Below are 17,117 nucleotides of genomic sequence, written 5' to 3' on the forward strand. Positions count from 1 at the left end.
CTCTCCCCTCTCCCCTCTCCCCTCTCCCCTCTCCCCTCTCCCTCTCTCTGCATGTGTATGTGTGTGTGTGTCTGTGTGTGTCTCCCTCCCCCTCTTACTCTCCCTCTCTCTCTTCCTCTGTGTGTGTGTTTATGACTTGTGTGTGTGTGTGTCTGTCTGTGAGCATCTGTGTGTATGAATGGATGGGTGTGTCTTTGTGTATACACACACCAGTTTTCCTGGCATTCTATCTCACCAGTTGGTACTGCCTCCATGAAACGTGGAATGCTTCTATGTTTGTTCACTGTTGTGTTCCCAGAGCTCAGCATGTAGTAGATACCTAATGGGTATTTGTTGACTGGGCACTTGTCCTCATGGTCTCCCACCTGTAGCCCCATAGGTGATTTCTTTCCTTACTCTGTGTTTCCTGTCTGCGTTTTCAATTCTGGTCCTCCATCCCAAGTTTGACAGCAGCTGCGCTCAGTGAGGACACGATGAAAAGGGATATCCCATAATTTCTTCCTAACTTTAGCTTCCTCATGGGCTTCTTGACCATCTCTGCAGAGCTCCAGAGCAAGTTTGAAACATGTCCTTGTGTTAGTGGTACAACAAGACTTGTTAGTGCCTCATTCCAAAACTACCGAAACTTGGTGGGTTAGTAGTTTTTAAAATAAAATTTAAAGGTACAATTAATGAGAAGTTATAGAAATATTCTTCAGTTTTCATTTATCAAATTATCTGTAACTGGAATCTGAAAGGTTTTGCTTTTTGGTTTGTTTGAGGGGATTATTTTGTTGTTTCTGTTTCCTCTTCTGAGTATTAAACCTAAAATCTTGTATACGCTATGCTAAGCAAGTGCTCTACCATTGGGCACCAACATAAATTCTCTCTAACATACATCTCTAACATACATACATACATACATACATCTCTAATACACACACACACACACACACACACACACACACACACACACACACACTTATGGACAGAATGGTTGTGGAGAGAGGGAGAAGGGAAGGTCTTATCAGGTTGCCCAGTCTGACCTAAAGTCTGTAGGCAGGTTAGTTCTAAACTTCAAACCTTCCTCCCTCTGCCTCCCAAACTGCTGGGATTTCAAGCAGCCCTACCAAGCCAGCTTTCTTGTCTGATCTCTAGGATGACTGGTTTGGTCTCATCCTGCAAGTTGATTAAGATCACAAAAATCCTTTGAACTTCCTCCTTTCTGAATCTATGCCATGAGTTTATATCTCCTTAACATTAAAGATTTAAAGGAAATCTTAATGCAATAGCCTTGATGAGGCTCGAAGAAAATTTGAAATTTAGATTAGATACTGAATCTAGCATGAACAAAAATTGTATTATAGGCAGTCTCCAGCACTCCAAGGCATTGTGCCGTTATTTCCTTCAGTCCATGCTGATGTGTTTTTCCTGGTGGGGTGGGTATCGTTCAGATGGAACATCGACATCGGAAGAAAGACACCCCTGTGCAGGCCAGCAGTCACCACCTCTTTGTCCAGATGAAGAGCCTCATGTGTTCCAACCTGGGAGAGGAGCTGGAGGTCATCTTCTCGCTCTTTGACAGTAAAGAGAATCGCCCAATCAGGTAATGCCATTCGGACACAGGACTTGAGTTCTTTGTTATAACTAAGGTTGATTTGCATATTAGATGCTTTCAGATACTTTTTTTTAATCTACTAGCCTCAGTTCATTGTATAAAACCCTTGAGTTTCTGATTTATCTACCTTCTAGATGTTTCCATTAAGGTTGGATAGATTTGAGGATTCCTGAGAAATCAAAAGATCTATAGAATCCTATGTGGCCTCAGTACCAAGTTTGCTTTTGTTTTAGTCGATTTGTGGTGATAATGCCAAGAAAGTAAAAATTTCTCTACAGTATAATATTTACTTATAGAAATCAGCATGTTTTTTTGTAACAGCCTGTTCTGCTACTTTGTAACCGCCCGTTCCGCTGCTCTGGTCCGCAGGTCAGGGTCTAGCAAGAGAGAGAGTGGGGATGGAGGGGCGAGAGACACAAAAGGTGGATACAAGACAGAGTCTGGTCAAGTCTCTTCAAGTCTCTCATTGAAAGGAAATCCTGGGTATTTATACTCTTTACCATGTGACTTCCCCTCGTGGACAAGCACAACTGAAGCCACTACGTCCCATCACGTGCCTTATAGCCATGGATACCACATGCACCTTGCAGCTGGGGCCACTAAACAGTGTAACAAGATGTTTATCAGAGTGTGCTCAATTGTTGTGGGCTGTTGAAAACAAGTCTCTTGTCAGGGTATATGGCTAGAGATGGCTGCAAAGATGATAGCTGCTTTCGGCTAAGAGTTGGCTCCCAACAGTTTTTGTCTTTCAGTTTTTCAGTAAATAGTAGCATTGATCTTCCAGTGTCTGGATCAATGGTATCGAGGAAGAACTTTCCAGACACTCCTGTTGAAGCAGCAGAGCTATGAAATAGCACAAACTTTGTGCTTCCCTCAGTGCTCTGGCTCTTACCCATCATGTTTCTCTGTGGCAAGCTTTTCATTATAAGTTTCGGTTTTCTGGAGCGTTAGGAATCAAGTCTCAGGTCTTATGCCTGCTAAGTGACTCCCTATGGCTGAGTGCTATCCCTAGCCCAGATGGTTTTCTTAATGGTTTGGAAAAGACTTAGAGTGGATGCTTTGTGTACCCAGGCAAGCGTTTGAACTCTTCCTGAGACATTAAGAGGACTATATTTACTTTGAATGGAAGTGTAAAGTACTTTATGTTTTAAATGGAGGTTTCACATTTAAATTATGAATTAGGATGGAATTTCTCAAGTCACACATAAGGATCCATTTGTACAGTGCTTTTAGAGTACTTAATAAAACAAATAGCAAGACTCTTCAGCCACTCTCAGCTATACACACTGATTCATAAATGTAATAATCTAGGAGCATTTCCCTCTTTTTTTCTGGGAAATATGTGTGAAGTTTTTATTTTAATGCACTTGTAACAATAACACATGATGGACAACTTATGAATTAGTTTTTATGTACTGATAAGTGTGACTTTTATTTCTTGGTAGTGGGCCGTGCCTATGAAATGCAGAAAATAATGTTTTTGTGAAGTAAGGCTAGGACATATGAAGCGTGGACATAACAATGATAATGGTTTCAGAATCAACCGGAAGCACAGTTGGAGGAAATGAATTGGTGTCCTTGAAGAAGGTTTCCCACCACAAATCAGTCCTCAAAGAGAAGAAAAAGGCTTAAAATTCTGCCCTGTTACAACTCTGCACTTAACACCTATGAGTGTTCTTAGAAATAATACCTGCTTTTCTTTGTTCTTTATTTTTATGTTTTAGAGACAAGGTCTCACTCTGTCACCTCAGCTATCCTAGAATTCTCAAGACCAGGCTGCCATTGAACTCACAGAGATCCACCTGCCTCTGCCTCCTAAATGCCATGAATAAAGATCTGTGCCACCACACCTGGATCGGCATTGGCTTTTTCTATTGAAGTGTTTTTGGTTTACCCATAGTTTTACACAATCTTGAAAGCTTTGGATGTATGATATACCCTCATTTATGTTTTTAATAAGCAGTATAGAATCTAAAAGAGCTCTTCTGCTTGTTTCTATTAATCTGAAATCCTGAAAAATAAATTCCTATATTTTTCACAAATGCTACACTTGAGTTCACAGAACAGTTCAGTGATTTTTATATTAGGATTAATAGAATGATAACTGACATAAAATTATCAGTATGGTTAACAATTAACATAGTCAATATAATACCACTATGTTTTTTTATTTGCCATACTATAAAGATGTACTTAATAATTTATAATATTAATACCATTGAAATAACACTGATTAAATGTTAGCTTCTTTCAGAGTTTGTCTTGTAGGAAACATTTTCAAATTTTCTAAAACATTCCATTTAAGAGTCCATATTCAACGTTCCTTGTATTTGATTCCTACTCTCTTAGTAAAAATAGGACAATAGCCTGTGCTTCGGATCCCAAATAACAGTTCATTTTCAGTATCCACTTTAGGCCAGAAAATGCCTTCCTCCATCCAGACTTGCAATGTCTCTGGCCTAAGCATTCACCTGCAGCCTCCCAGCCCTCACTCCTCAGCCCCCTCTTATTTTGTAATGACATGAAGAAGAGTCAAGCAGGAAGGCCTCCCTGCTCTGCTTCTTGACTGGGCCACATATATCTCCCATCTCTCAAACTCAAATACTAGGAATTTGGACAGTGTTGGGTTTGGTTGTTTACCTTCCTGAGGCTGACACAGAGAACACAATGATCAAACTGCTAGGAATACAGAGCCATGTGTCCCCTCCTGAAGAGGTACAAAATACAGACATCTTCATACCGGCCATAGTGATGACACAGTTACTGTGACCTCTTGCCTTGGTCCCCCCGCCCCCTTTGGTCTTGGAACTCAAAACAGTTCTTGCTTCCTTCAGTCTCTGGTGGCATCTTCTCAGAATTGCAAGTGGAAACTGTGCTTTTTTAGGGCCTTGTGAGAATCCTGGTTTTGTTTCTGTTGCTGTGATAAACAGCATCACCAAAAGCAGCTTGGGCTAGAAAGGGATTATCTGGCTTTCAGGTTACAGTCCATCATCAAAGGAAGCAAAGCAAGGGTGCAAGAGGTACATGGGGGCCGGTGATGAAGCAGAGGCCCGGGGCTACTGACTTGCTTTCCTCTGGCCTGTTCAGGTCCTTTATCAGAGGGCCCTGGTCCACCTGCCAAGGATGGTACAGTCCGTAGCAGGCTGAGCTCTCCTACGTCAATTAGCAATTAAGAAAACGTCCTCTAGACTTGCCCACAGGTCAGTCTGACGGAGACAGTTCCTCAACTGAGTTTCCTCTTCCCAGGTGACTCTAGTTTGTGTCACCTTGACAAAAACAATCAGCACAATGAGTTTCTGTCACCAGGCATTTTAATGCCATCATTTATTATCGTCGATAATACTAATACTGAAATCAGCATGAGCCTCCAGAAGTAATCTAGTCTATAGAAATTGGTTTCTGAAATCGAATCCTTTGAGAGGGTTCTTTTAAAACACTTTCCATTTGTTTATTCATGGGGCATGTCATGGCCCATGTGGAGGTCAGAAAACAGCTTGTGGAGTTTATCCACTCCTTAATTTTGTCTTGTACCATGTGGGTCCCCAGAAGAGAGTCAGGATTTTGAGCTTAGCAGTGAGTTTCCTGCTGAGCCCTAAGTCACTCCAAAGAGTGTGACATTATTGTATCTGTTTCTGCATGATATATGGGGGTTGTTCACATGTCTGGCACACATGTGCAAAGTCGGAGGACAGCTTTGTGAAATTAGCTGTCTCTTTCCAGGTTTACATACCTTCCAGGGGTCACTCTTGGGTCACCAGGTTTGTACAGCAGGTGTTCTTACTGCTGACCAATCTCAGCAGCTCCTCCTAGAGGACCTGAAGGTATGTGAGGTAGTGTCAGCTGCTCCTCTCTTCCAAGGATTAGAAGCTTAGATTCTGACCCCACACATATCCAGTGTGAAGGGAGCCAGCATGTGTTATCACCTTCCTAATTCATCCACCAAAAATGTGAAGTTCGTACCATCCCCTGAGTACCAACCGAGACCGATGTTTTTGAGTTTTTAAGTCCCTAAATCATCATTTGACTGAAGCTTTGTTTAAAAAACCTGGTTTTTGGTTTTTAAGCAGTTATTGAATCTGCCTGAAGATGGCCCAGAAGATTGAGCCTCTGATCATGACATGGACCCTCCTTAGTGTAAAGCTCAGAAAGGAGGCATGTTCTGACAGCATCTGGTTAGCATATGCCTACCTTACATCATCAGCCATCATTCAAGTTTGCTCTCCTCAGCCTCTTGGATAGCACACGAGCCCATAGAGCCTAGTGATCATTGGAAATTACAGACTATTCATTTAAGTCTAATATAACCTTCACATAACTTCTTTCTATCAAAGATAATCGTTTGTTCAAAAAATGAGTTTGCCATATTGTTTCACATGAGCAAAACATTTTTTAGAGAGCATTTATCTGGCTGGATGTTTGATTTCCTCATGCCACAAGGAATACCTGTGGAAGGCAGAGAGAGAAAGTGCTCTCTGCATCTTTGGTATCTTATTTTATCATATTCATGGAGCAAACACCTATTTAATGCTCTTTAAATGTCAAACACTATTCTAAGTTCTTTTAAAAATATTTCCTGACTTAGTTCTCACAACTATTCTGTGAGGTACATATTACTAATATTCCTTTGTTTCTAGAGGATGCAGCCTATAGACCTTGCCCAAAGTCAAGTGAAGCTAGTACAGGGTAGGCTGTATAGGAATCAATATTTCCCACCCCTCCTCCATATTCCTTATCTGTAATATTCATAATGTGCTGTGTTCTTCTCCAGTCATTTTATGATTACCATTAAATGTTCAGGGATCTACATAGGGCTCATCCTTTTAAGATCTAGAATGAGAGGGACTTGAGCTTTGAAGACTGAACAGGAAGAATCAAGTAATGAGGAAGAGGCTACACGGAAGGAGAGGGGAAATCGCTGATGGCCCCAGGTTCCTTAGGAGAGGAGCATCAGGAAACAGACTTGAGTTTGCAAATGGGAGATTAGCCCTGAGAAAGGAAGAGCTGAGGGTGTGGTTGTGAGCTGTTTGAACCTTAGGATGGGCCTATCTATGAAAGGGAACTGGCAGTCTCTGCTACTGGAGCTTAAATGGCTCTTGCACCATGTGGGATACAAAGAATCAGTGTGGTGCACATAGGTGCAGCTATACATCAGTGCTTATCTTCCTTCATACATGGTGCTTCCTCTGCATCAGAGTGTAAATAATCCTGTCCAGTGAACTTCACTCTCTGGCCAGCCAGTCTAGCTGAAATAGTCAACTTCAGTGAGAGACTCTGTTATGTTTGATTGTGAGCCTTGGCTTAGTGATTGTTGTGTAACATTCGTTCTTTTGTTTACTGGCATATTCTAAGTCCGTATTAATTAACATTGTACTTTTGTCTTGGGACTAATTTCTTTTTTTACTTTTGACTTAGCAGAGAATTTGATCTGAGTACCACCCATTGGTCCCTGGCTACTGTAAGGCTGTTCATACACATCAGTGGCCGGCATGGGCTTTTAAGTGAGGAGTTAGCAGCAGGATGTGCTTAATCTTGGTAATTGCATAGATGAAGTTTACTTTCTGCTGGTTCCTTTTTCACATACTTTTCTGAAGTTAGATATTTGCTTTTCCTACTATCATGCAGTTAAACCCATTTTTCTTGAAAGGTTTCATTTTCATAGAAGCTTTCTTTAGCCTACAGTTATTCTTTATTCAGTCCAATTCTGTCATTTGAGAGAGTACTGAATACAGTAGGTAAATCACAGAGAGTTTAAAAATCCAGATTCTTACTTAACTGTAAAATGGCTATGACTTTCTCTCTGTCTGGGAGAGACACACATCACCTGTGTCTTGTATACCCTTTCAGTGTGGCCACACTCAGAGGTTAGAAAATCTGGGTAGAACTCCTGACTTTCCTACATCAGCCTGGGCATGTAACTGCACATCTCTTAAAGCTATTAACTAATGGCAGTTAATGAAGATAACAGTGCTTCCTGGCAGGATTTCTTGACTGTTAAATGGCCAGCATGTTGCTCAGTAACCAGAAGTTCATCAGTGGGTCCTGGCTTTGAGGAGGAGGATTTTTGTACCCAAAGAGGAAACCATTACCCAAGCTAGATGTATGTGGTGGTTACCCTTGCATTCTTGCAGAAATCACACATTCCAAGAAATTGATGCTGTTTTAGTTATGATATTGCAGTATCTTAAAGTTTGAGAGACTTATTAGCAAAAGGGTAATATGAAGTGTATATTACATTAGCTAGGAGTGCTCAAGAAAGGGGGATCAGAAGCCTGAAGGGGGATTTCACCATGAAACACCTCAGTGGGAACAGGAATAAGGAAGTTGGGAATCCTGTGTCCAAATGAGGAGAGTCATATGAAGTTGCTCTCGTAGCTTCCAATAACCCTGCTCAGAGGCAGACAGAATATAAGAGCTTATTTTGCTCAGCTTAGGAGAAAGTGATACTCCTTTTGACTGTGTATAGCACTATGTAGTAAGGTTAATAGAGCCTTTACAGGTGTTAATTCCCCATGTCTGTGCTAGATGTCTTGTTTGATGCATTACTTGAAGCTTACCATGGCTTGATCATATAAGTTCACCATCTACATTTTTACATAATTTAGAAATATTCAATGTTTTGACTTTGACAGATTATTGGCCCAGGTCTGTTTTTGTAATTTCATATTACAACACTCACTAAAGATTGTAAGCTTTCCAAAGCAAAGAAAAGCTGTGTAAGGAAAAGGGCCCAGCCAGACTAACGAGGCGTGCCATGCACAGAGTTAAATAGGTAGAGGAGGCATTCAGAGGCCCTTCTTGAATTGTGGCAGCGACAGCCGTTCTATCAGGCCCAGAGCATTTCCTGCTGTGTCTAGACGTGTTGGCACAGATTCACTGTGGCTGTCTGTCCAGCAATGACCCATAGAGACCTTCCCCGGGGCCTCTTGTTGACAAGCACAACTGCTTCCCACCTCCCTCGTCGCCATCATTTGATTGTTCCAGCAGGTGCATGGGAATTGGTGGTGTTGTCACCTCCGAGTTAATCACATCTGTGGTTTATCTCTCATGTGTTCACTCTTGTGTTACATATTGAAAAAAAATGGCCCACAAATACTGGTTGCCTTTAATGATGGCGATTTTAAGGAAGTGAAAGGCTGGAGCAGAGGTGGGGCAGGAGGGGGATGCAAAGAATTGAGCAAGGAAAGTCTTCATCCAAATATAGAACACACTGTGGATCATGGAACCACTCTTCTTTTTTATAGCATTTTATGATAAGAACATAATACTAATTATTTAACTTAAGTAAATGACTAGAAAAATTAGAGTTGCAGAAAACCAGAAGCTCACAGAGTGCATGAACTTGAGTTTTGCTTTGCACTTATGCAGACAGCTTGACTCTCTTAAGTACTGGAATGTTTATTTTACAAGGTAAGCAGAAAGCCCACTTCTCCCTGATCCTGCCTTTTAAATCAGGAGCAGGTTAGTGAGCCTCCCCTCACTAGTATCATAGTTGTCTCTGTCTTTCTTCATGAACTCCCAGGTTGCTTCCTGTAGGGCATTCAGAATAATTTAGTTTTCCTGGATTCTGTATGAAATAAGCCTCTGTCACACAAAGTAAGCACTTCACAAGATGTCTTTGATATTCAGTGCCATTTATGTTGAAAAAGGATTTGACATTGACAAAGGAATGATGAACGGGTGTGCCTCTACCCTCTCATTGTCTTATGCTCTCAGCACCTTACAGTGTACTTGATACAGGGGTCTGTGTGTGTGTGTGTGTGTGTGTGTGTGTGTGTGTAGTGATGCAGTTAAAGGAAGCTTTTAAGTTTTGCTTTCCTGTTGAGGCAAAGCATTAAAAGATCGTGCCATTAGTCCCTTAATCTTCGCTATCATCCTTCCCCTCCAGGAATGGGGTGGGGATGTGCTGCTTAATAAGAGAGCCAGAGTGCTGAGTGCATCGGTAAGAGTTGTTTCATGTTACACTGTGATCATCAGAGTTGTACTCTCAGACCTGTCTCTAGGGAGCCCTCATTTGCAAACACTGTCATGCTGAAAATAAAAGTACATAAAAATCATCAGATAGCAGCCTGGTGTCGCCCCCTAAGCATTTGGAAGTTTTGGATTGTGAGTTAAGTTAGGCAGGGTGTGCCTATTTTATGCCAGTTAGGCATGTGCATTTTGTTCCATTACTGTGCAACTATTGAAGCCTGCTCATTCATGCATTTTATCAGCCAGCAAATAAGTTCCTCCTAAGGCCAAATGCTCGTCTAGAGAAGGCTTAATGAAAACTACATCCTCCCAAACCTCGTATTCTACTTAGGTTCAAAATGTTGACAAAATTAAGGATAGTTTCTATGTCATGCCTTTATATAGTATGGTATATAAGGATATGGTAGTCAGTATGCATTTTGTTGGTTTGTCTATTTTTTGAGCTGTCTCACTATGTAGTCCTAGTTAGCCTGGAGCTTGCCATGTAGACCAGACTGGCCTTGAACTCCTACTGATCTTCTTGCCTCTGCCTCCAGAGTACTGGGATTATAGCCAAGTGCCACCACTGGACTTAATATTCACAAACAAACAAATAAAAGACAAAAACCTAATCCATAAAGAAAAATCCCTCAGAACAGTTTTTTGAGATTAAAAAAATAATACATGAAAGATTTATTTATTGATATTAAGAGCTTGGATTTCATGGATTTTAATTTAATCATTCTGTTTCCAATTACAGCTTCTTAACTTTTACTTTTCATTTGTTTTTAAATGCATGCTCCACCCCAAAATGTAGAGAGCATTGGTTTACTTGTGTTTAGCATCCCATATTAAAAATGGTCTCCTGACAAAGAGACAGCATTTCACAAAGTCCGAATGACCACCATGTATAGATCAGATTGACTTCTCCCTCATTGAACATCAAGGATACAGTGTTTGCAGTGATCAGATTCTGTGAATTCTGAGAATTAGCCTGAGACACTCTTCTCTCATGCAGATAGATCACCATGTTTTGTGACGCTGTTCTTGGTGACCCTGCTCCTACCCACTTCTGTGTCCTCTGCTCAGAAAAAGCTTGTTTTCCTATTTATCTTCTAACACTAGTTCTCTAGAGAAAGACTAAAGTGTGTGCTACCCACCCCACCCATTGGTTCTTAGTCAGAATTCTAAATAGGTCTAGTGATGGCATTTCTATACAGGTGTGATTATACCTTTTAAAATTCATCCCCTCCCCAACACCTTCATTATCTCCCCATCTCCTGTCTGTTTCTTACTGGCCCCACGTTTCTCCTCAGGTAGTACCGTCTGCTGCTTTCATTTCACATGGATTCCATATTCTCCTTCCCTCTTCTCTTAGTTACTAGATTTTTGTTTCCTGACTTTCATATAGAGAGACATGCACACACTTGGACACATTTCTATCCCCACTTACATTTCAATTCTGCAAATGAGATAAACATATGGCATTCGTCTCTGAGTCTATTACTTTATTCATATGCAGTCTACCAATTCATCTGTCTGTGCACATGGAGGCTAGTTCTGTGTCTTTACTATTGTGGCTAGTGCAGAAATAAACATGAATGTACAATTTTCTCTAACTTAAAGGCTGGTAGTGGTATGGCTAGGTCATGGTATTTACACTTTTAATATTTTGAAAACCTTTGTACTGATTTCCACAGTGGCTTTTCCAATTTGTATTGGCCCCATCAGTGTGTCTGGGTTCCTCCTCTTTCCCTGAATCCTTGCTAACATTGGTCGTCATTTCTTTCTTGGTGTCCTTCTGACTGGTATGAGATAGAATCTTAAAGCAATTTTAGTGTATGTTTTACTAATGGCTAAAGGTGTTGAGGAAAATTTCATTTGGGAAACTCTGTTCAGTTCGTTAGCTCATCTATTATTGAGTAATTTGAGGTTTTTTGTTATATAGCTCTTTATGTACTCTGGATATCAGTCCCCTGATAGATGCATAGTTGACAAAGACTTTTTTTCTCCTGTTGTATAGGCCATCTCTTTAGTCTGGTTATTGCTTTTCTTCACTACTTAAATCTCACAAAATACCACTTGACAATTCTGATGTTGTTGTGATGTTGAAATCCTTTTCAGAGTATGCTTGATACATATTTCCTAGGTCATTTAATTTTACAACATTTATCTTTCTAAGAGTTTCCTCAGGGAAATTTGGGGATTTTGAAATTAGAGTCATTGCTATATGTCAGGCATCCAGAATCATCATCATCATCATCATCATCAACTGTTTCTTTAGTTTGGTGATTGTGCAGGTGCTATGAAACAGTAGACATGTGATTGTTTATCCCTTTAAAAGAGTTGTCTTCCTCCTACCATTAAATTTTGTTGTCTTAGAGAGTTTTTGTTTCATTTTTCTTATTTTCCAAAGAAAATAGCATAAAGTAGCTTCAGATTGTGCTAAGAGCTAAGAAATGACTGACTTTGATAGTCAAAATTTGTAGTGATGTTAGCTATAGTTTAAAAATGTACCTTCTCCTGTGACATTCAGCTGAATCCTTTACCTGACAAAGCTATAAGATGGTTTGGTCAGTCTCTTTGTAGCAGACATTTATACAGAATCTAGCCTTGGATATTAACAAAAGATGTTGTTGCTTTCTCAGGTAAGTGACTGTGCTTTGCACAGTCTATCTCCGTGGACTTCCTCTTTCCATTTCTTTTACTCAAAGGGTCACATGATCGTAATGCTACTTTAGTTTTAAAATTAGTACACTAATGACCTTATCCAGTAAGACTTTTAAAGAAATGCTCTGTCATTAGTATTGGTCTTGTGGTTGAGGAAGAAAAAGGGAAAGTCTTTGGCCATGAGATAGCTTTGTTGCCTGTTTGGGACCACTTAAGGCAGCTATAAAAAAATACAAATTAGAATTGGTTAAGACCTGAGCTTAGGGTTCCTTACTATAACTAGACTGTAATCATGGAGAAATGTTTTCAGCCACCCACCCTAATAAGTCAGATCTCCTTGTTAGGAATTGGACATTGCAGGAGAAAGTATAACTAAGCAGATAAGGACCTTCCAGATAAGGTAATGGGTGTCTTCTCTGTCCACTGGCTGTCACTATCTTCGGATACAATATCTCCCCAGTCTTCATCTACTCATGAGAACCAGATCCTAGGGTCCAGAAGGTACCTCAGGGTGGCTTCCACACCTCCTGCCCACTTTCCACAGTGACCTGAGGTAGCACTAGCATTACCTCAGCCTGTTATGACTGTTTAAGCTTTTCCATTTTAAGGGTTCCCCATTGAAGAAAGGGATACAGTTATAGCACTCTGCATGGTATTGGGCTGGAGTGGGGTACTTTTTTCTCAGCCATTTGTTACAGACCTCTGTAACAGAAGACAAACTAAGAGAGAAGAAGATGGATGGGTTGGCGTACAACATTAATTAGAAAGTAATTAATAGGTAGGTAGAAAGAAGCAGGAGCATCATGAATGTGAGGACCGTTTGGGCAGTTCTAGGACAGCAGGGCAACACAATGTCTCAAAAAGGATGATGATGGAGGAGGAGGAAGAAGAAGAGGAGGAGGAGGAGGAGGAGGAGGAGGAGGAGACGAAGATGATGGCTATGATGATTTAGTCTATACATGGGAGATAGCCAGGGAATGAGTAATTCTCAGAGGTGATTTTGAATTCCAGGTTATACAGCATCTTCTCAAACAGTGCATTTTAAGATAAGAGACTAAACAAAACCAGGTATTGAGTTTCTAAGGGGCAACAATTTATGGGAAGACAAATAAATGGCAAAGGGTAGGTAATATAGGTGGTTGGTGTGGCACATCTGCCTTGACTCTAAGCCCATAAAGGCCTACTGTGGTCTTCCTTGGTGAATACTGTTCTCCCAGGTAGAAGAATAGGCGGGTTACCTTTTGACAGTGTCCTGATTTTAGGCAGAGTGAGGAAGGACAGAGCTTTCTGTATTCCCTGCTTCTTAACTGTCTTTATTGCAGCAAACCTTCTGCCAGGTTGGAGTATTTTGGTGTAGCATAGTCTAGTGTCTTAGAAAACATCATTGGAAGCATTTTCCATTATTAGTCAAAAGCATTTGAGATAAAAAGGAGACACCGTTAGGACTTCCTGACACTTGCATTTCATTGAATTCTAGATAAAGACTTTAATGCTCATTCCATTGAGCTCTGCCATTGATGTCCCCACTGTTGACCTTTGGCCCTAATGCCCACACTGTTGGGCTTTGCAACTGCCCATCTCAGTGCTCCTACCATATTGCCCTTAGCTTCTGGTGCCTCACACCTCTGTCCTAGACAGTTGATAAGCATTAACTGTCACCCGACACAACATAGCTAAACTTAAGACATTAAGAATTTTCAAAGATGCTATGTTGAGTTTTGGTTTAATTTTGCTAGGGTTGGTTTGGATGACTATAAAAGATGAGGCCATTGTTTTCCCTTATTTTCCCAATTAGCTTATAAAAACATGGCGCTTTAAATGTGTACTCTATTATTGCTAACTTTCAGGTTGCAAATAAGTTTCAAGTGGTAGAACCATCCAAACTTTTTAAAAAGTGTTCTTCGTAATTTTTTATAGATTAATTAACTCATGATCTTTTGCACTATTTGGTTCAAACCGAGATGTTAATCACTCCCTGTATTTTGATAAAATTGAGTTGTGTGACTTTGACATGCATTAAATTCTCCAATCAATTTGATTACTATGTGAGAGGTGACTTAGATTGATAATATGAATCCATGTTGGGAAATACTAAATTGCCTTATAAAGTATAAATCTTTTTGAAATATAAGAATATATGTCATATAAAAATATCAAACTCCCTGGCATTGGTCATTAGAATGTTTAATTCCTTGTTCTTTGAATGGAGCATTTTATATAGGAATAGTCTACTGTGAGGACCACTTAATGCTGTTTCTCAAAGAACCTTCTCAGATCTGACCTGGTGGCCTCCTGGACCTACAGCCTTTGTAACCAAAAGGATCCTGATTCAGAGTGGTTGAAGAAAACAGTGGAAGACAAGAACACCCCACAGAGAAAGGAAGAGGTGTCATAGTCACTTCAAGCCCTTAATGTGCTTCCCATGGCATATTGTGTCAGCGTAAGGACATCTCTACTAAAGTATATTGTTGAGATGCCCTTTCCATTTGTTGAGGTCTTACTTAGGGCCTCAAAATTCAATAGTTCACCCGAGCAGGCAATCATAGATATAACCTTCACAAACACGAGTAATTTTCTGGCTTAATTTTTTTTTAGCTTTATTTATTTTCAAGTATTTTTAAATTTTACTGATAGTCTTTAAACACTGATTTCTTGTAACACAGTCTTGCTCTTTTTTGTCAGTTCCTGAATTACTCTGTTTTCAAAGACAGGGTACTACTGTGGCTATAAGCCGAGACTCTCCTGTCAGATGCTGGATGTTAAGATTGCTCCATCCTTGACTATCCATGAACCGTTGGACAGTTTGTCCCACTTCTCAGGGCCCAGCTCTCTCATGTATCAGACAGGGATAGCAATGCTTCTTATCCTGCAGGGCAGCTGTGGGAATTAAATAAAATCTTCGTAAAGCCTAAATAATAGAGTCTGGTACAAAGTACATAGTTTCCTTCATTACTTTTCTTCAGGCATGGATGCTTATTTATATTCCTCTTTCATTGTCTTGGGTTTTTTTTATATCCTTGTTAGAAGATAGATTGTAAATAATAAATAACTATAGTTTGTTCTTTATTTCCAAGGGAAGAATTAGTCATTAGAATTTATAGTCATAATTTATAATGGCTCGCATATAGAATTCAGGTGATTCTAAATTTCCCCAATAGAGAAGTTCTTCCTCAAGGAGAACTCAGCAGCACATAATAAAGTCAAATAATGATTTTTTCTCTACTTAAAATATATCATCCCTTATTTCCAGTATTTTTGACGTACTATTTTGTTTTTAAGAAGAAAGCATTAGAAAACATGTTACTGTAGAATTTCTTATTGTTGTTTTTTGAATTATGTTTACCTTTTAAATATGGCATCACACTGTGTTTTATTTATCCCATTTAGTGTAAGAAAGATATAAAATGTACATGAGGACAGGAGTAATTGAAGTGGTCCAGAATTCAGAGCTACCATGCAGTAATCGGTCATGAGGATGACTCTTGACAACTGGTCATGAAGTACCATCGATTGAACTGTCGCTAGAAAAGTCTGTGTGCATTCCTACTGTAAATTTACTTTTTAAGCCTTTTAGGGAAAAAAGAAACATTGGGAAGGGATTAAAGCTTCCAGCTTTAATTTTCTTTCTTTTTTTTTTTTTGTTTAGTTTTGTTTTGCCTTAGAAGGTTGCTTAGCATGCCAGGCATGGTGGTGGATGCTATTAATCCCAACACCCGGGAGGCAGAGGGGCAGAGGAGCAGAAGGGCAGAGGGGAAGAGGGACAGAGAGAGAGGCAGAGAGGCAGAGGCAGAGGAGGCAGAGGCAGAGGAGGCAGAGGAGGCAGAGGAGGCAGAGGAGGCAGAGGAGGAAGAAAGGCAGAGAGGCAGAGAGGCAGAGAGAGGCAGACAGGCAGAAGCAGATCTCTGTGGGTTTGAGGCCAGCCTGATCTACAAAGCAAGTTTTAGGACAGCCAAGGGCAGTTACAGAGAAACCCTGTCTTGAAGAAACAACAAAACCCAAATAAACCAAAGGTTGTTTAGTCTAATCAAGGACTGCCACGTCATTGGTAGAAGCTGTATATGTTACTAACTATAAACTTATATTCTAGTTGCTTGTACTATAATAAGTCTGACACCCAAACTTCTGAGGCAGAAAGGAATGGAAGTTCCTTCACGAGGCATGTTCATCCTCTAATAAGATGCTTATGAGTTTACAAACTACTAATCATTCTTCCTTCACACTTCCTAGAGAATTACAGTAGAAGCTTGCCTGAGACAGCATGGCAGAAATCCATTTGTGTGTGGCCAATAACCTTTATATGAGACTGTCTTGAGACTGTCAGATGTGCTAGAACGAACTGGCTTTGGCTTGTTTGGTTTCTATCCTGGCTCAGAAAACATATGTTATGATAATCTCTAAATGTGAGAGTAGGGAATTATAGTTCAAAGACTCTGAATTGCATTACTGAAGGCTGTTTTTTTTTTCTAAAACTATTTGCCGAGTAAGTAGTCACTGTATCACTAAAGCTGAAAGGAAACTGATTTTGTAAAACAGCACCATGTCATAAATGAATAGACTGTCTTTTATTGGACATGGAGATTTTCTGTCTGGTTTTTAATAAATTGCAAATGACTTATTGTTTCGTAGTATCCATTCGAACCTATTTTTATCTTCCCTCTAAGGCATGCTTAAGCTGAAAGATATGTTGCTGGCTTAGTATGTATTGATGTTCTTTCTGGAACAGGATATGATATCGTATAAGGCTTGCATAATCAGGATTCTGTCTAGACCGGTAAAATTAAATAGTGACAGAGTAAAAAGGATCTCTTTCTGAAACAGAATCCTTTAGAAGATAGGGTTTTTTTTTATCCAAATACTGATGAAACTTGCAGACATTGAATATTTTTTAATAACAGTATTAAAG

The 17,117-nt window shown here is 40.0% G+C and overlaps 1 protein-coding gene across 1 annotated transcript in view; it reads left to right on the forward strand.

Moving 5' to 3' along the window:
• Nucleotides 1–17,117, forward strand: part of Dock4 (dedicator of cytokinesis 4) — a 411,722-nt gene that overhangs the window by 209,169 nt on the left and 185,436 nt on the right. Inside the window, exon 8 of the mRNA XM_028768807.1 lies at nt 1,434–1,585. Within this exon, the coding sequence (XP_028624640.1) occupies nt 1,434–1,585 (152 nt within the window). The remainder of the gene's footprint in view (nt 1–1,433; nt 1,586–17,117) is intronic.

Source organism: Grammomys surdaster, unplaced genomic scaffold (assembly GCF_004785775.1).
Source record: "Grammomys surdaster isolate TR1022 unplaced genomic scaffold, NIH_TR_1.0 188, whole genome shotgun sequence".
NCBI classification, from domain to species: Eukaryota; Metazoa; Chordata; class Mammalia; order Rodentia; family Muridae; genus Grammomys; species Grammomys surdaster.